At 28.4% G+C, this 21,160-nt stretch overlaps 1 protein-coding gene and 1 long non-coding RNA gene across 2 annotated transcripts; one reads left to right on the top strand and one right to left on the bottom strand.

The window, feature by feature from the left end:
• Window positions 1–7,616: 7,616 nt before the first annotated feature.
• On the bottom strand, window positions 7,617–9,140 carry LOC105852276 (uncharacterized). Its single transcript, XR_003473414.2, has 3 exons — window positions 8,782–9,140; window positions 7,907–8,043; window positions 7,617–7,812 (listed from the first exon to the last, which is right to left on the bottom strand). It is a non-coding gene; the product is annotated as an uncharacterized lncRNA (long non-coding RNA).
• A 3,701-nt stretch (window positions 9,141–12,841) lies between these two features.
• On the top strand, window positions 12,842–17,098 carry LOC101494703 (probable potassium transporter 17). The gene is made up of 7 exons (XM_004504557.4): window positions 12,842–13,273; window positions 13,345–13,566; window positions 13,648–13,698; window positions 14,327–14,587; window positions 15,064–15,116; window positions 15,220–15,589; window positions 16,005–17,098. Exons 1-7 carry the CDS (start codon window positions 12,949–12,951, stop codon window positions 16,856–16,858), a joined length of 2,136 nt encoding a protein of 711 aa, XP_004504614.1. The 5' UTR covers window positions 12,842–12,948; the 3' UTR covers window positions 16,859–17,098.
• The last annotated feature ends 4,062 nt before the right edge of the window (window positions 17,099–21,160 follow it).

Below are 21,160 nucleotides of genomic sequence, written 5' to 3'. Positions count from 1 at the left end.
GTTAATTTTTTTAAAATATTATTTATATTTAAATATTTTAAACTAGACTTTTTATATTTCAAAATAAATGAGTAGAATTAATAAATTATATTTCTAAAATAATAATAAATATATTTAGTAAATTGAAATGATATTTATATTTAAAAATATTTAAAAAAATATTTATAATTGAGGACAAAAATAATAAATATATAAAATAATATGTGTATATTAATTAAAGAATAAACTCAAATTTTAGTCTTTTTAAATTAAAACTCAATTTTTAGTGGGGACCCGTGCACCCACAAGGGTACGTGTGAGATCGTCCATACTTTCTCCATCAATGCCATTTTATTTATTTCATATATTAAAAAATAACTACGATTAAATAGAGAATAATAATTTTATTCAGCTATTTTCATTAATAATTAATACATTTTTCATATTTATGAATATAAAATAGAATTTATTTTTAATTAATTAAAAATGATAATTAATCTTATATTAAAAACTGAAAAATGACATTTATTTTAATTTAAAACAATCTCTTTTTTTTACGAAAATAACTCCCATTTGTGAGATGGAGGCAGCATGTAATCACAATCCGTGCATGTTGTGTAGATCCACCACTATACTAATTATTATTAATGTTGGTGCTGCAAATTTAAATTAAATTGAATTGATTGGCACATTACACGTAATTAGTGGTGCCCCAATTTTGAAGATCTACCTCACTTATCACAGCTGTACGACAAAAGTGTTTGTCTCTCAACATCTAATCTGTATTTGGTGGGGATTGAGTGAGAGACTTCTATTATATATTGATTTGTCTCCTATAGCAACCATATATTGTCATTATTTGGATCAAAAAAGTTGCCTTAACTTTTTTCCTTTTTATATTTTCTTCTTGGACCAACTTTTTTATACAACAATTTCTTGGACCGTTTGTCATGTGATGAATTTTATATATTTCTTTATAATCATTATCACAATTTCAAATTTTGTGATTTTTTTTCTTTGGTGACAAAAATGTTATGATTTAAATGTAAGATATTTTGCATAAAAAGTTTATGATCACCTTGAGCACGTAAGAATTTTCTTAGTGATGATTGACAATATAATTATAATTTTTTTTATCAACAGAAAATCAGAAATATAAATAAGGTGAACTGAATCCTTGTTATCGCATGGCAACTCTATCATTATTGGGCTTTATAATATATTTTTGTACGTTTTGTGAAATTTAAAAGTCTTCCAAGTTATGATGATGTTGTAATTTTGACCAAAAAATGATAATATTGTAATGTAAACACTTTCCTGAATCAACCATCAAACTCGTTGGTGGATAAAAAGTGAGATAGGATTCATTTTCGACAACTACAGCTTTTCTAGGATTTGGAGTCAAGAGGCACACTATAACCAAACATGGATTCGTGTTCAATTTTAACAGATTATGACTTTAATTTACGGTGTACACTACACATTTTATATCATTTCAACTTGGCAAATGTTAACGAGTGTTTAAGAATATTGTTTAATAAGTTTAATATAATAATAAGATTTTATGCATTTAAAAATATCATATATTTAATTAGATAAAGAATGATAAAATTGTTGTATAAAATAAAAGAAGCATAACATTATAAATTAAACTGTTTAAATAAAGAAAACAATTTGAATAAAAAATAGCTACACCAAATTTTGGTATCCTATATGTTTATACTAGTACTAGTATATATATTATTAACACTTGTCTGCCTTTTTTTTTTGTCTGAATTTTTCTTCAATTCTTCTTTTGTCTTTTCCGATTTTTGTTCCATTTATGCACTTTTCTTCTTTGTCTTGAGACTGTGACTATCAATAAGTTGTTATATATAGGAAATAATTATGTTCACCCAAAAACAATGATTTTATAGGAAATAAATTGGTAAAAAGAAAATATTGAAGTGTTGAAGAAAAATCCAAAATATGTGAGAATGTCTAATGCTTTTGCTTTTTCAGAACCTTTGTGTTTGCGGTGGAAAATGAATTCGATCACTTTTGATATTTGATAATGGTCTTCAGAATTAACCCCTTCCCCAAAAAAAAAAAAGTTCATAAAATAAACCAAAATGTCTCAATGACGTGTGAAACGTCATATATAAACGTCACTTAGAGAAAATGAAAAATCATACAGTTATAAATTTTCATTGTGTTATTCGTATATTAGAGTCAAAGGTTCAGGACTTCATTCAGGTGTGTTGACCCTTGACTGTTTCTCTTGAATGGCCCATTCTGAACCCAATTTCTTACCGTTAGCTTTTGTATCCCCCGTTTAAACTTGTACCCTTCAATTTGTTAAAAATTTAGTTTTACCTTTAATAAATTCATTCACGTGAACGGTAAAAAAAAAATTACTCTAAAATCTGATCCTCTCGTTGAAATTTCCGGTAAGTAATTTTTTGCAACTAAATTTCCGGTAGTTGTATTTTCAATACCGGAAATTTCAAAAATTTTAAAAAATCCGTTAGTTTTTGTTCACCGGAAATTTTGTTTTTTAAAACTTCCGGTAGTTAATCCGGAAATTTCAAAAATTTTAAAAAATCCGTTAGTTTTTGTTCACCGGAAATTTTGTTTTTTAAAACTTCCGGTAGTTAATCCGGAAATTTCAAAAATTTTAAAAAATCCGTTAGTTTTTGTTCACCGGAAATTTTGTTTTTTAAAACTTCCGGTAGTTAATCCGGAAATTTCAAAAATTTTAAAAAATCCGTTAGTTTTTGTTCACCGGAAATTTTGTTTTTTAAAACTTCCGGTAGTTAATCCGGAAATTTCAAAAATTTTAAAAAATCCGTTAGTTTTTGTTCACCGGAAATTTTGTTTTTTAAAACTTCCGGTAGTTAATCCGGAAATTTCAAAAATTTTAAAAAATCCGTTAGTTTTTGTTCACCGGAAATTTTGTTTTTTAAAACTTCCGGTAGTTAATCCGGAAATTTCAAAAATTTTAAAAAATCCGTTAGTTTTTGTTCACCGGAAATTTTGTTTTTTAAAACTTCCGGTAGTTAATCCGGAAATTTCAAAAATTTTAAAAAATCCGTTAGTTTTTGTTCACCGGAAATTTTGTTTTTTAAAACTTCCGGTAGTTAATCCGGAAATTTCAAAAATTTTAAAAAATCCGTTAGTTTTTGTTCACCGGAAATTTTGTTTTTTAAAACTTCCGGTAGTTAATCCGGAAATTTCAAAAATTTTAAAAAATCCGTTAGTTTTTGTTCACCGGAAATTTTGTTTTTTAAAACTTCCGGTAGTTAATCCGGAAATTTCAAAAATTTTAAAAAATCCGTTAGTTTTTGTTCACCGGAAATTTTGTTTTTTAAAACTTCCGGTAGTTAATCCGGAAATTTCAAAAATTTTAAAAAATCCGTTAGTTTTTGTTCACCGGAAATTTTGTTTTTTAAAACTTCCGGTAGTTAATCCGGAAATTTCAAAAATTTTAAAAAATCCGTTAGTTTTTGTTCACCGGAAATTTTGTTTTTTAAAACTTCCGGTAGTTAATCCGGAAATTTCAAAAAGGAATGAAATTTCCGGTAAACAAACCGGAAATTTGAAAAATCCGGTAGTTAAAAATGCATACCAGAAATTTCATTTTATGAAATTTCCGGGAAGGCCTCCGGAAATTTCAAATTTCCAGTATTGATTTTGAACTACCGAGTTTTTTAATTTTCCGATGAACCTTTCCAGAAATTTCATTTTTGAAATTTCCGATATGCATTTTGAACTACCGGAAATTTCAATCCTCTTGAAATTTCTGGTAAAAACTTTTTTTCAGAAAAACTCACTTTTTCTTATTTTGACTTATACTGATTTTTTTAAGATTATTTTGGATATTTCACTCAAAAAACATTAAATTGGGGGTACAAATTTAAATGGGGGTACAAATGCTACCAGTCCCAATTTCTTGAGTCTAAAGACCATTTTTGTGGCCCAACTTGCCATTCAACCATAAATCGTTGGGCTTTCTTTTTGCACTTCCATGTTTTCTTTTGCATCTTCCTTTCCTGCAATTTTTTTAGTTTATCTCCAAAAATATATCTTTTTGAAAAGTAATATGTTCTAAATTTTAATTGTTAATTTCACAACAGAAAATAAGATATTACATCTTTTACTAACTGACGTACAATTAGAGTATAATATTTAAACAGTTATTTTTAATTTTTAATTGCAATTTTAAAGAACACATTTATGTGTACAAATGTGTTTTGCAAAAACTGTTTTTTAAATTTTTCGAAATACAATTAATTTTAAAAAATTTAAAATTGATATTCTGATTTTTTTTTTTTAATTTCTCAAACACATTTGAATTTTGGAACACAAATATGTATTGAAAAAAATAAAAATTAACTTTTTTTTTCTTTTTAAAAAAAATTAAATTGAATTTTTACTAAAATATAGAGGTAGGAGTTTAAATTTGAAAGTAAGAATAAGGAAAAATTATTAGTATATTAATAACGCTCAACCAAATCGGAACAATTGGCCTCAAAACTATTAACTTCTTGACCAAACTCTTTGCGCTTAATTTATTAATTTTTTCAGCCCTGCTTGCTATAAAGGTCACGTGACCTTCAGTTGCGTTGAAAAATAAATAAAATCGAGAAAACAAATAAAAAAAATATTTGTATCAGAATTTAAAAATACAAAGTATGTGTATTTAATTATTTTAATTATCCTATTCAATTAGTATGTTATTATTTATAATAATTAAATAGAATTAAAAATTCTATTATATTGCAAATAAAAAAATACACTAATTCGAGTATTCAGAATGGGTCCTGCTTTAAGTGGTGAAAAATGATTGATGAAGGGGAGGGGGTTGTGGTATGTATGACTCAGCTAGCAATAGCATCCATATTTTATATTCCATTCCTCTTTGTATCACAAAATAAAACAGGTGAGGAAATTCTATTATTTTAATTATCCACTCAAAATCGCAATTACAATAAAAATACATTGAAGAAACAACAAAATTAGGGAAACACAAAATGTGGTTGATGGGTGAGTTTTGATGAATGCGAAGGTGCTGGAAACACGGATGCAGAAGTAGAAGCAGAAGACAAGACACAAGACAACACCATTTTAAATATCCTTTTTAGAACTTGACCTCGTTTAGGGATCAATCGTGTAGCCATGTATGTTGTTGAGAATGAGAGGTAAGGATGATTAGTGCCGACGTACTTTATATAGAAATGCTGTAAACACCGCGTAAACCGAGTAACACAAATTCAAGACAGGACCTATTCTTAACTCCTTTTACTAGTATCATATCATATGCCTTTTGTTACTAGAAGGAAAATGTTGTTTGCTTAATTAAGACTCTCTACACGGTTGCTTTGAACAAGTCGTCTTTTCTTTCTTCTCTTTCCTCCACTTCAACATGGCATATCTTATTCAATAGGATAATCTTATTTTATCTACTTCACTATATCACTGCATAACTAATGTCCTTTTAAACTAATATATATCATAAACGTCTTCCGAGTCAAAATAATTTTATAACATTAATTATTACTATTAACGAGGTCAATATAAAATCATTTATATTTTAATTTATGAGGGAGTATTCACGGCACACAATTTTTTAATATACTATATATTTTATTAGTTAAAATTTATATAAGTTTTATTAAAACACGTGTGTCTTATATAAATTTAGTGATAATCATCTGAATTTTAACATATAAAAAAATATATTAAAAAATATGTTGTTAATATTATTTTTCAACATATTTATATAAAATGAGTAGAAAATAAATTTTAACATAATTCTATCCATGAATTTTTAAATTGTAGTTTTAAATTAAAATTAATTTTAAAAGATAAAATCAATTATACTCGAACGTTAAAATCAATTCTACATTTCTATAATTAATTTTCGTGCGTACAAAAGTAAACATATACATATATAAGAAGAAGAAGTAACGTAGAACTATAATTATAAAGTTCTTATAAGATGTGAGATATCACCGTCAGGTGTTTTTTTATTATTGTTCTTTTGTTGCTATTAATTAGTTGACTTGTAAGTTTATGTATATTTTAGCAGCAATTCTTGGTTGATTAGTCGAAAATTAACTTCTCTCGGTTTACTCCGAACTTAAAGAACATGTAAGACTAATTGTTTAATCAATCACCAAGTCAATTACTCCATCAAACATACACGAATCATGACAATGAAAGCAAAAAGTAAAGTAAAACTATGCAGAAATGTTTCTTTGGGATAAAGCAGGATTACAGTTACAAAATTCACCCAACTACTCAGCAAACCGCGAATTGGTTGTAAGAACCGGTTCGAAGTACATTTACGAATTGGTACGCAAAGAATTCGCACATAACTCACTGAAATAGGCGTAGCAGAGAGGTAAAGCCATAACAAATATAACAAAACGAATATTAAATTACTATGCACTAGTAGAATACCATGCTGTAAAATAATCACTACGCAGTCACATGTGTTTTACACCGTAATGTTCGAAGATGCCTCGAACTAGACTTAGTTATACTTAAGTTACCTCCCTATGTTTTCCAACAATCCGATGTCGAATTCGTTATAGCTCTCTATCTTGACAAGTTTTTTTTTTTTTTCATCATGAAGGCGGTAAATATTTATTTATTTTATAATTAAAAATGTAGTATTGGTTTATTTTATATAACCTTTTCTTTTTACAAGTTATTTTATTTATCTTAAATACCGTTACGTTGTTATAATAATAACTAAAAGATGCTAAATGTATACACTTTTAAATACCACTAAATTACTATAATAATATACTTTCATTATTTATTTTATTGGTTTTGTTAACTAAATTAATTTTTTTAATTACAATGTATGCATTTGTATATTAAAATGTATCACGAATCGAAATAGTGTATCATCTGTATATACCTCCATGTGCCTACTACTTTTGAAGGTTGCGTACTACGTACCAGTATCACGTACCAAAGAGAATTGCAATTATGAAAATATTTGTGCCAAAATACTTCACATTTAACTTTGCAAGCAACTAACTAACGTGTTTAAATTGGTTTGTCTTTAATTATTCTATTCTTGGATCTGACAAGTGTTTGGCTGAAAATATGATAAACCAAACAAGCATAACATTACAACGATTCAAGATTAATTAATGATACTATTTATTAGTATTGGAAAAGTGAGGTTTAAAGAGAATCAGACCCCCGAATGAGAAGGTTAAAACGGTAACTCCATTGTATAGTAAAATAACTAGGTTTGGGCATTTAGTGATGGAATGAATGAACTACCAAATTTGCATCTCTCCGCACAAAAGAAGCAGAGTAATTAACAGAACTATGTAAAAGTTCCTTGCAATTATTGATTATCACACCAAAATTAGAATTAGGATTTTTTAAAGACATTGATCTCTTCCCATTAAATTGCTGCCAATAAGTTGCGGGCTTCACACTCCATGACAGATTGACAGTATAATAAGTAGTAGTATAACTTAAACCTACAAGAGTCCTATTTTTTCAGCAAAACCAATGTTTTCAAAAGATTATTTGTTGTAGTGTTAAATTGGGAAATTTCATAATTTCAACCTAATTATGATTGTGCGTCAAAGTGTGAGTAAGAATCTCATGTTGGATAGAAATGTGGATGTTCAACAATATATAAGTGAGAGAATCCATATATCCAATGTCATAAAGTTTTAAGTGAATATATGGTATTAGTATGTTTTTTCTTAGTTGAATGTAATGATCCTTCGGACCCTTCATGACCCGAGAGTAGTAAATATCATTGTGATGTTGGAGTAAATCGCACTAGTAATACTTCTATGGTAAAATGAACATTTCCTACAACAGTTTTTATTGGATAATGAGTACTAGTTAATAATTTACATTCGTCAAATAAAAAAAATCAAAGGAAGCAGCAAATTAAGTATATTACCTTTCAAACTTGATTCCTGAGCATCATCACCGTTACTTGTCCCTTTAAGAGATATCTTGGTGCACGGGTGTTCCTTCCACTTCTTCTGTAGTATACTAGTCTTGGTGGCCTTCGTTTCTGCACCACTCTGTCTTTATCTTTTGTCAAGTAGAAATAAGAATGTAGTGTTTTAATCCAATGGGTAAGTAAATAAAAGAATATCATCTTGCACATGTCTAAATAGATCATATTGTGGTGAAGAGATCTGTAATGATTAGTCACTTAATATTTATCCACATTTGACATCCTTCATAGGCACAATCTACCACTACGAAAACTGCATGTGGGTCTAAATTTAAATACTTTGAACCAAGCTAAGCTTTTCCCGTTTCACTAAACACGCTCTGGCATCATACCTAATAAGTTTGTAATAACAGCACTAGTCTTTTGAAATTATTTTTCTCTTTACATTTCATGCAATTTCACAAACACATGGTACTCATTAAATCTGGCTAGCTCCACCTAAACCCACATGGTCTGTCTTAAGCACTGATTTTTTAATATTTCCTACACAAAACTGCAAATGTTTTATACCAAAATTATTTGCATGATAGTATGAGCAATTAGCATTTCAAAAGATTCTAGAATTTGGTGGCAAAAAAAAAAAATGCTAGGGGCTATTTCTTGCTGTGGCATTTCAAACCACTTTCCACATTAAAATATCAGTAAGTTTGAGTGAAGTATACACTATGTGGCATGTCATATTTTACATGTTATGTGACTTTCCGTTTACAATAATAAAATAAAAAGCATAAAAAATTAAAATCATAAAATTATTATATTAAAGGAAAAAAAACATAAAATACCTGCGATAATAACTATAAAGTTTTTCATACCTTTCAACTTGAGTTGCCCGGCATTGAACGATCGACCACATAATAATAAAGAAGATGACCGATGTAGTCATTGACCAAAAAATAGTGATGGATAAAAACCAAACGATAAAGCAATGGACAGGACGACTCAGAGTCTCAAACCGCATCCAACTGTGCAAAAAACAAAATTGTTAAAGTTGCAAGGTAATATTCCGCAACGAGATTCCAGTATCAAATAATTAACAAGTTTTCCACAGGGGAGTGATTAGGTGGTTGGTTGGTTGGTTTTGGGGAGTTACAGTGATCAAAGATGGTAAGTGTAATTCATCCATGTAACAAATTAATAATTAAGTATTAACATCGATTATTTAGATAAAAAGGTTTTTCATCAATAAGTAGCATGACAAAACAATTCACAACATATGTAAGAGAAACTTTTAGCAAGTTACGTCATCATTAATTTACAAAATTAATGAAATAATGAACTTAAAAAAATACTAAAGTAAATGACAACTATTGATTATATATTTGTTACAGCTATCTAAAATAATTGAACTTGAAAATAAATATTTATTTATTTTTAAGTTTAATTACACTTGTGTTCTCTTATATATTATTTTTAGATTTGATTTTGATTTGAAGTTTTTTTATTCTTCATTTTGATCATTTTTTTTTCTATTTGTTTTGAGCTCTTAATTATAAATATTTTATTTTAATTATTTAAAGCACTTTATTAATTTTAACTTATTTATTTCTTAAATAAGAAGTTGCTTTGCATAATTTCTTATAAAATGATTTTTTTAATGTAATTTTTGTTTTGATAAATATACATAATAACATCTATTTTTTAAATCTCTAAAATTTAATTTGTAACGAACACACCTTAAAGTAAGCTAAATCGGAAGCCCATTACGATCATTTGAATATCTAGCAAAGTATCCACAAATGTATTTGGGGTGTATAGACATCTTCTGAACTTTAAGGGTAGGTTTGGTTCATTAGATGTCTAAGAAATGTACGGGGAATTTTAATAGAGGCGAAAAAAAATATATAAATATATATTTTAAATAATATTTGTGATCTATTAATTTAATTTTAGTTAATGTTTTTTATTTTTATTTTTTTTTATTTGATTTTTTATTTTTATTTTAATTAACAATTTGATCTTTTATATTTTAAAATGTCAACAATATGTTATCCTTTTCTTTTTATAAAAATTCATCAAAATTTTTAAATAAATCCCATAAATTTAATTATATTCTTTAATATAATATAAATTTTATCAATTTTGCAACTCAAATCTTTAAATAAATTCATATTTTTATTTTTTTATTTGATGTTGTTAGAGATTAAAATATGAGTTTATTTAAAGATTTAAGTTATGAATTTGATGAAATTTGTATTATATTGAGGATGATAATTAATTTTATGGAGTTTGTTTTAAAATTTTGATGAACTTTTGCAACAAAAAAAATAAAGTTAACATTGTTAATATTTTAAAACATAAATTAAATGATCAAATTATCATTTAAAATTAAAATAAAAGACTAAATCGGAGAAAAAAATTAAATTAAATTAAAAAAACTACCTATGTTATTTAACCTATATATATATTTAGTTTAAAAGAGTTAAAATGAATTATTTAACTTATAGATATATTTAATTCAAAAGAGTTTAATGAATTATTTTAATTATATGTATGGTTGGTTTAAACGGAAGGGAAAAGTTGTATTAAGTTATAAGTATTTTTGGTTATATCTCCTTCTTTCCCTCAAAATCTTCTACTAAATAGCAAAAATTGAATTCGTAAAACATTTGAACCTTTCTCTTCCTCTTCTTCTGAAATACGAATCAACGACATTAATACCTCCAACTAAATGGATCTTAAACACTTTCAGTAAGGTCGAAGTATTTGTTAATAATTTCAAATCTAATTCCTTATATCAATAAGTTTTAATTGTATTCCTAAATTTTAAATAATTGTCTCTAAAAAAGTTTGGTGTGGTGCAGAATGACAGTCACTATTCTTTATCTTCCTACACAATTTAAATAATAAAATGATTTTTATTTAGCTGTTTATTAACTTAATTTACAGAATAGACTATTATAAAATTAATAAAAGAAAATTGCACATTTGTCGTATAAAATAAGGCTAAAATATACTTAGTCATTCAAACATAGTTCAGTATTTTTTTAATTCTTTTTTATTTTTTAATTTGGTTTTTTAAGTAAATCTGAAACTAAAAGCTAAAGTATCTATAAATTTGAATACAAATTTCAGTCTAAATCAATAAATTTATATAGACTAGTGGAATATAATGACTAACCGTTCAAACAAAATATAATCTAAAATATCAATTAAAAATTCATAAAAAATCAATTTGAGAAATGAGTAACAAAGGACAACAATTTATTTTATTTGCCTGGGTTAAAATAATTCCAAGTTTTTTCTTGATTTTTTTAATTTAAAATATTTTTATTTTTATTTTTTTGTCACATCAATATCTTTATACGCGTTAATATTATAACATCCACATGAGATATATATATATATATATATATATATATATATATATATATATATATATATAAATAAAAGTAACAGAAAAACATTTATTTTTTTAAAAGAACCACAAGTTAAAATTAAAATTGCAAATAAGATGTAACATAAAAAACTAAAAAAAAAAAAAAAACTAAACTATCTAAGTAAAAACTAAATTAAATTTTAAAAAATAAAAACATATTTTAGCCTTTAAAATAATTAACATATCATATGGATAATATATAAAATATAACTTAGAAGGAAAATTCAATTTAAGACATTTTAGCTGTCTCATCTTCGGTTGCTAGAGGTCAACGTTCTTTGAAATTTGAGATTTGTTGTTGATATTTCCCAAGCTAATACTCCTCTAATATGTTTTCTTTATAAAAGAAATGATGCAATAAATCGGTGGATGAATCAGAATTGAGTTCCATTTTAGATATCATTTAGTAAAAATAAACCACCTCCATCTTACCCCACAAGCATAACAGTAAAACATGTTTTTGTGGCTACCTTTTTCTGCTGAGGAAGGAAATGCATTGAAAAACTTATTCAAAACAAAAAGCACAAGAACGTGCGTTTGTGGCCTCCTCTCCGTCTAACAAGGTTGGCGGACATGCGTTTCAAAGATGTATTCTTAAAACAAACAAGAGTATTTTGTTTTTTAGACAGAGAAGTAACATAATATTGTCTTACTGGATAAGAGAGATATATTTTTTAGATAAAAAATAAAATCAAGCTGCAATAAGAAAATAAATAAATCTACAACCAGACTTATTTATTTATTTATAAACCAGGTCAATTTTTTTAATAAAATATATACAGTTACCAAAAATATAAAATTTAGTCATCAAAAAAGTATTTTAAATTTAATATCGAGTAAATATAGATATAACATTAATTTTATTCTTGAGATTATTGTTTATTTTCAATTTTTCAACAAATGTCAATCAGCAATTAATAATATATTTTACAAAAATATAAATTATTAAAATATTATACACATAACTGTATATTAAAACAATATACCCATAACCCTTTTCAACTGTAAATTATTAATTAGTAAAAAAAACTATACACATAACTGTATTAAAAATTATTTTTTATCATCAATGTTTTCTGAAACAATCATAACTCTATTTACCTGATATAATAAATTAAAAATATTTTATTATAAATATCATTTTTAAAAATAATTTATATTATAAAAAATATGATTAAGAGTCATTTGTTATGGATTATGTGGTGTTTAATAATAATTTAAAAATTATTTTTTATATTTTTGAAAATAGTAAAATTTATTTTGTATTTGTATGATATAATAAAACTAACATTTTTAAAAAAAAAATAGTTAAATAAAAATAATTTTTTATTTTTCAAGAAACAATTTCTCATTTGAAAAGTGTTAAGTTATCATTTAAAAAAAAAAACTGTAATAAAGAGATTAAAACTTTCAACATAAATTTAATTTTAAAAAAAAGTTTTTTAGTTGAAAAAATTATAACAAACAAGGCGATTATTGTCTTATTATATAATCGCTATATTTCTTCGTGAGTGTATCTGATTATATAATCGCTAATGGCGAAAGAGTAGTAGTTTAGTTAACAATAAGTTTAAGTTTCCGAGGACAGTGCAGTTTGAAATCAATGGAGGAAGAGGATGCACATCTCCACCCTCCTTCGTCTAACCACAACGACGTCGTCCTCAACCTTCCCGATCTCCATGCATCCCATTCTCAACCCCAACACGAGAACGACAAAAAAGACACTTTACTCCTTGCCTACAAGACTCTCGGTGTCGTTTTCGGAGGTCTCGTGACTTCACCGCTTTACGTTTACCCTTCAATGCCCCTCAACTCTCCAACTGAAGAGGACTATTTGGGAATTTACAGTATCATGTTCTGGACTCTCACTCTCATTGGCCTTGTTAAGTACGCTAACATTGCCATCAAAGCCGATGACCATGGCGAAGGTTACTTACTTTCTTACCACTAATTATTTAATAAGTATGAATTTTAATTGTTTTATTGGATTGATTTGTAGGAGGGACATTTGCTCTGTATTCATTACTATGCAGGCATTTCAATATTGGGATCCTACCTTCTAAACAGGTTGGGTTAAACTCAAGTAGGGCCACTGAAACTCATACTTGGCTTACTAAATTGTTCGAAACCAGTCTCGTTGCTCGAAGGCTATTGCTTTTCATTGCTATGTTGGGTACTTGTATGCTTATTGGTGATGGTATACTCACACCTGCAATTTCAGGTTTCTCAATCTCTTTGTCTCTTCATATATGGTTGCTTTTGCTTTGAGTTAATTTGTCAATGAGTTTGTTTTATTTTCTAGTTTTGTCTGCAATGGATGGAGTTAGAGCACCTTTTCCTTCTGTTAGCAAATGTAAGTTTTTAGTTACTGCTTCATATATTTTGCAGATTCTATAGTTTATAGTGTTTTTTCACTTTCGTTACAATTATTTAAGTAGGAATGAATGGACATATCACAAAAATATTTCAATTAAGATATGGCCTTTCTTGCTCAGATTGTGTTCCAAATGTTGAGCAGGGTGATTTCCTTATTGTTTACTGTTAAATGACAGTGTTGCGCAAATTTTTTATTTAGGAAACTGTAACAAAGGGGGAAAATGACCTTGCATTATCCATGAATAAATGCCAGTGAATAGAAAAAATGGGCATGAAAAGAAACCGTAACATGCCACTTGTGACTTGTTTTGTACTTTTTGCGCAAAAATATCTTCGTGCCAATTAGCATTTTCCTTACTGTTATTATTGTATATACTGGGATGCCAACATAGGGTGAGAAGCTTGTCATCATCACATTTCTCTAAATGATTTGAGTAACACAGTTCTATACAAGTCAAATATAATCAAACTGCTTGGCAAGTAAAAATATCAAATTATATGGGATTTATAGTTCTTACGTAGAACTGATTTTGTTTGCTTGGTCATGCAATTTGTTATCCTGGTTTATGTAACTCTGATTCCTGTCATTGCATATGCTGTTGCAGCACTTGTGGAATCCCTCTCTGCAATTGTATTGATCTTTCTGTTCTTGTTGCAAAAATTTGGCACATCCCGCGTCAGTTTCCTCTTTTCGCCAATAATGGGTGCATGGACCCTGTGTACTCCACTTGTGGGGATTTACAGCATCGTACACAACTATCCAACTATATTCAAGGCTTTATCTCCGCATTACATTTTCCAATTCTTTTGGAGGAATGGAAAATCTGGGTGGCTTTTACTTGGTGGCACTGTTCTTTGCATTACCGGTATGTATCTTATTATTATTATCCATCCTTTTTTTGCAACTTGCAAGATATGCCATTTTTTATGCGGGACTGAGATAATTATCTCAGAAGGACCCCTTTCTTTCTCTGTCAACTCATATTATAAATTTATGTGTTATGCTATAGTACTTGCAGAGCAAGTCTGGCTATAGACTACATAATGTTGTGTATGAGAATTGAGAAAAAGAGAATCTTGCAAGTTAATGTTGAGGGACCCACTAGAACATGTCCAAGCACTGAAATTTAGATGGAAGATTTTGTAGAAGGGCAAGCCAGTTGTTTTATTGTTCTGAGTCTCTGACTTGTGATACAAATATAGCAATCATGTAGTCAATTTTAAAATTTGATAGGTTTTATGTTGCATGGGAAGATGCACTTTCTTATCCAAATGGATAGGCATGCATATTATAGTAACTATTTTTTCCGCTTTTTCTTTCCTGATTTCTTCACCTTGACAGGTTCTGAGGCCATGTTTGCTGATCTTGGTCATTTCAATCCGCGGTCCATTCAGGTTATTTTTTATGATTTTTGGTCTCTCTTTCAAGATTTTGATTCTTTTTCAGCCACTAAATATCTTTCTCTTATTTCAATCTTCTTTGTTATTTTGGTAACAGATAGCTTTTCTATTCACAATCTACCCATCTTTAGTTCTGACTTATGCGGGGCAGACAGCATACCTGATCAAGAATCCCAACGATCATAATGATGGCTTTTACAAATTTATACCAACTCCAGTTTACTGGCCTATCTTTATCATTGCAACATTAGCTGCAATTGTTGCTAGCCAGTCATTAATATCAGCCACCTTTTCTGTAATCAAGCAATCTGTAGTGCTGGATTATTTTCCGCGAGTGAAGATTGTTCACACGTCTCATTATACAGAAGGAGAAGTTTACTCCCCTGAAGTGAACTACATCCTTATGGTCCTTTGCGTTGCTGTCATACTTATTTTTGGAGACGGAAAAGATATTGGAAATGCTTTTGGTATGGAAGTTTCTGTAACCCATTGCTTTTGTGACATATAATAACATCAATTAGTTACCACATGTTTAAGAAAACATAATACCATTTTTTATTCACAGCACCAACTAGATAATAGATTTTTAGCAACTCTTTTGAATTTGAACTTCGTCAATGATGCATTATAGAGGAATAGAAAGGTTTGTTAGTTCTAGACATGTCCAACTTTTATAAGTGCGGGGGCACAAGCTATTTTGTAATCAATAATCTGTTGGTCCTCAATCTGAAAATCCATCAACTATGGTTGTTACTCATGTCTACATTTAGCTTTTGGCCATATAGTGAATTTAGGACTGTCTTATATTTACTAATTAGAACTGTTTAGTATTTTACTTGCAGTCTTTGCAAACTTCTCATGATGGTTTGACATTTATTGCAGGTGTTGTTGTGAGCCTTGTGATGCTTATCACCACTATATTACTTACATTAGTCATGATCATGATATGGAGAACTCCTGTGATCCTGGTTTCCCTGTACTTCTGTGTGTTTTTTGTTATGGAAGGGGTTTATGTCAGTGCAGTTTTCACTAAGTTTGCGGAAGGTGGTTGGATTCCTTTTGCCATATCGCTTATCCTTGCCTTCATCATGTTCGGTTGGTTTTATGGTAGACAAAGAAAGATAGAGTATGAGTTAACCCACAAGATAACCTTCAAGAGACTCGAAGAGCTTTTGGCCGACTGCAGTGTTCAAAGGGTTCCTGGGCTATGCTTTTTTTATTCTAACATTCAAGATGGGCTGACTCCTATTCTTGGACACTACATAAAGAACATGAAATCCCTTCATAAGGTCACAATATTCACGACTCTTCGATATTTGCTAGTCCCCAAGGTTGCTCCACATGAAAGGATTGTCATAAAAAAATCAAATCTCAAAGGAGTATATTGTTGTGTTATTCAGTATGGTTATGCAGATGCTCTAAATATAGAAGGAGACGATTTTGTAGATCAAGTCATAAATAGTTTGAAAATTCATATACAGAACTGCCCTGACAATCTTTCGCCTGATTCTCAAGAGATTGAAGAAGAGGTCTCCGGTTTAGAAGAAGCGCGGTCTGCTGGTGTCGTTCATGTTCGGGGAAAGACAAGATTTTATATTGGCCTGAACTGCGGCTGGTTTGATAAAATTATGCTTAGTTTTTATGAAATCATGCACAGTAACTGTAGATCTGGCCTGCCTGCTCTAGGGGTTTCGTTACAGCAACGGATTGAAGTCGGAATGCTTTACGAAGCTTGAAGGGTTAACTACATTATACACATCATTTAGCAGCTTCACTAGCTCATGCTGTCCCATACATAATACAGCATGAGAGAGATGAAATACTGAAGTGAACAAAAGGACTTGAGCAATAGGTATCTTGTCTTTGCTAAAAATCCTACTAGTAAACATCATATTGGTTAAGCCATATTCATGTATAACTGCTGAAGTGGTCATATATAATTTTAACATTAAAAATGGCAGGATTACAATTTACTATTCCTTATGGTCCATGCGTGATACATATTTTGTCTATATTTTTTAAGAGTAAAATTTTAAAATATGTAAAATATATTCTAAGAGTTAAAAAATTTTATTGGTTAAGGAATACAGGACTTGAAAATATGTAAAATTGTATTGAAATAGTCAAACTCAAAGGTAATTTGGATTGAGAAATTTTATCAATTATTGTGTAGTTTACATATTTCTCATCATCGTTTGACAATGAGAAAATTAGCTTTATTGGTGAGGGTTTGGTTGAAAATGTTTTATAAAAAAGAGTAGCTATATCACTTTTTAAGAAAGCAACCATATCAATGAAGTTCAATAAACACCGTAATAGAGATTATATACTTCATGTACAAACTTGATTGGGGATTATCTTAGAGAGGTCTTTATGTTGAGTTCGGTATATTGGAAAGGAAGGGCATCCGTAACTTGTTTATCATTGTGCATATATACATTCCTTCTTGAAACTTCGGGTGTTTTTCCCATGTGCTAACTGACGTTGTTCTCTGTAGACTAGTTTTATTAGACTAAGGACATACTAACTAAGTTGCACAAGATTTTTCTGAAGTCCTTCAAAACATGAGTCTTCTACCAACTAAAGAGATATAAGGATTAGTTGAATAGAAGTGTTAGTAACACTATATTTCAACCCTTAATCTAACATATACTCTTTTATTTACTCTTTTAGTGAGTGAAATCAACCAATAGACTATTAACCTTGCTAGGGGGATGTTGCTAGATGCTTTAACAATGTTGAAAGTATATCTTATAATGTTTTAGGATTAGATTAGCGAGGGATTTGGAGGGAAGAAGAGAAAATGTTTTAAATATTTTGTTTGTTTGGTTTAGTTTTTAAGAGGGGAGTAAAAAACTTCCTAGACTTCCTTTTGCTCCTTCTCTATTGAAGGAGGAAAAATCAAAATAGCTTATAAACCATTTAAAATCTCTCAATTTTCTTTAAACCAAACATAAATTCAATTAAAACGTCACCCTCCTCCTCCTCTCTGTTAAGATCCCTACCCTCCACTCTCATTTGTTGAACTAAAGAGACTTATGTTTGGTAGTTATTAGAGAGAAAGAAAAGGGAAGACTTTAGATGAAATGAGAGAAAGAAAAATACAGGAAATTCTCTATTTTTTTAGGAGAGTATTTTTGAAGGGAGTGAAATAAAAATATAGCAGTATTTTTATTTATTTTAAAAATATTATAAAAAGAAGTGATAAATTTATTTTTATTTTATTTTAAAATCCTCCAAAACTATTTCACAATGCATTTTTTAGTTCTAACATATTGGATTGAATGGTTTTAGTGAAATGAAGAAAAATAAAATAAATTTTATGCAAGGTGACAAAACTAATCGCCTATTCCATTCCGATTACTCACTCATTTATATCATCAAATTTTACTCATCTCTTTTCCTCCAAAAACGTAGTTCATTCTTTTATATTTTCATCCAAAACTTTTGATATTTATAAAATGACTCAATTTTAAATGTGCAAAAACTCTATCCAAAAAAATATTTATAAATGAAAGAAATTTAGTTGAAATATTTAAAAATTTTAGAATTTTCATTTAAACACTAAATATTTAACAATCTTTTAGAAAGAGTCTAAAGTGAGAATGTTGATTCATTATCACTATCACCTCCTATCAAAATTTCATTGAGGATGATCTAATATACTTTCATGTGCACTTTGATTTCTATCTAAATATTCAATTCCACATTTTATTTTATTTGTTTCTAAGGGTATATTTGAATTGATGATTTTCAAGGGAAGATTTTGGAAAATTAAATTTATATTTTGATATATATTTGAGATTCATAAAAAAGAAAAAGAAAAATATAGGTTATCATACAATATTTTTATTACATTTAATTTATTTTTAAAATTATTTTATAATTTTCTTAATTTTAAAAAATGAAACAAATTTTCCTCTTGAAAATCTTTCATCCAAAATACCTTAAGAGTGTTTTTTTTTTTTATCAAGAAAAAAGAAAGAAAAAAACTATACGAGTCTAGGACGAATCTTTTCTAAAGCATCGTCGGGAAGACATTGCAAGAGCTTACGGGACAAATGTTCCAAGACTTCAACAAATCATCGCCAAAACCACCTTGTTTGGCTAACTAATTTGTCGCTTTATTGCCTTCACATAACGTATGTTGAACGACAATGGATATACTCAATCAATGAAGCATAAGGGTGGTGAATAGAGGGGACTACTTCCTATATCAGTGAATCGTAGGGGCTACTCTATTCATCATTAGTTGTTATAAGAACCTATATTATGTTAAAAAATCTCAAAAGTATATAATAAAATAAATATTTAACTCTTCAAAACTTCAAAATCTTCCTTTCAAACCAACAATAAAAATTTGTTATATACTATTTTGTCTTATACTTACTCTTTTATACATTATACATAGTTTAATCTCTAACGTTATAAAGGAAATAGATTATTTTGACATTAATTATATATTTAAGGACTTTTATGAAAGTAAATTGTATAACTATTTTGATGATTCAAAAACTAGTTTGAGTTTTTAGGTAAGTCAAATATTAAAATGACCACGTTCTACACTTTCGAATAGAGCTGACAACAAAACCCGCACATGTGAGTATCCACTCAAACTCGTCCCAATTTGGACGGGAAAATCCGCTTTAACTAAATAGGGATGTTGATTTTCTCTGAAATTGAATGTCGGGACAAGGATGGGTTTGAAAGTGTTGATATTCACCCCACACCGTTAGTAATATTTTTTGTTATTTTTAATATAAAACATTGTTCAATCAGAATTCTGCTTTCAATTGTAACTCAACAAGACTTGGAATTAAAGCAGTTGGATGTCAAAACAACATTTCTACATGGTGATCTAGAATTAAAGCAGATGGATGTCACAATAACATTTCCAAAGATGTAGTTTTGACAAATATGTTTACATTCTAAAAGAGGAAAGTCAAAAACGTTCTCTAGCTTAAGAATATTCTCCAACTTACCTATTACTCTATGTGGATGATATTCTTCTTCGAGCTCAAGTAAAGACCAGATTAAAAGGTTCAAATTTGATATTAGAAACGAGTTTGAGATGAAAGAACTTGGAGAGGCCAAGAGGATCTTAAGAATGGATATAAAAAGAAACATAATGAAGGGGGAACTATTTCTTTCTCAAACTGCAGAAAGGAGAACGTTAAACAGTCTCTGTTTTTTAATTTTCAGTTTTGTTCAAGAACGTTCTCCGTTTTCAGCAGAAAACCAAGAACGTTATCCGTTTCGTTTTTCGCTGTAATTGTTTGTCTTCTATTTTTGTTGGTTAATTTTTGTTGCAGATCTCAATATTATTTTAACAACAAAAAAATATACTCGTACGGGTGCCTATTCAATTTCGTCTCTATTTGGCGGAGAAAATATAGTTTAATCGAATGTGGGTATGGGTTTTCTTTTAAATTTAAACTCTGGATGGGACAAATTTGGGGTATTGATAGCCACCTTGCATCCGTTCCCGAACTCGCCCGTTAGTAATATTATTGTAGTTTTTAAATTATATATATATATATATTTAATATTTTTTAAATATTAAAAATTATAATCATTTCTCTATACAAAATATAATTTATTTTTTTTAATTTTATTAATGTATAATAATAATTATTTTATTTTATTAATTATAGTTAATATGACTTTTAAATTTATTATTTTATATATAAGAATGAGTATAGGTGTAGACCGATAAATCTGAACTCCATTACAGACAAAGATCACGACCTAAATTTCATAAACAAGAGTATAGATTTTCTCCGACTAATCGAATATGAAGATGAGGAAAATAAAAGTCATCTCAGTACACTTTGTTGTCATACATATCAAAAAATCATTTACCTTTAAAAAAAAATAACCCGACAACTCACTCTCTTATTATATTTTTTTAATATCCTATAGAAGACAATCTCACTAAAATTTTGTTCAATAAAATAATTATATATGATTTTGAAATTTGAATGTTTAGTGGTGCTAACTCAGGTTATCTAGATGAGTCAGGGTTAAGCAATGGTCCC

Source organism: Cicer arietinum, chromosome 6 (genome assembly GCF_000331145.2).
Source record: "Cicer arietinum cultivar CDC Frontier isolate Library 1 chromosome 6, Cicar.CDCFrontier_v2.0, whole genome shotgun sequence".
Lineage (NCBI taxonomy): Eukaryota > Viridiplantae > Streptophyta > Magnoliopsida > Fabales > Fabaceae > Cicer > Cicer arietinum.
This window is presented reverse-complemented; position numbering and strand designations above follow the sequence as displayed.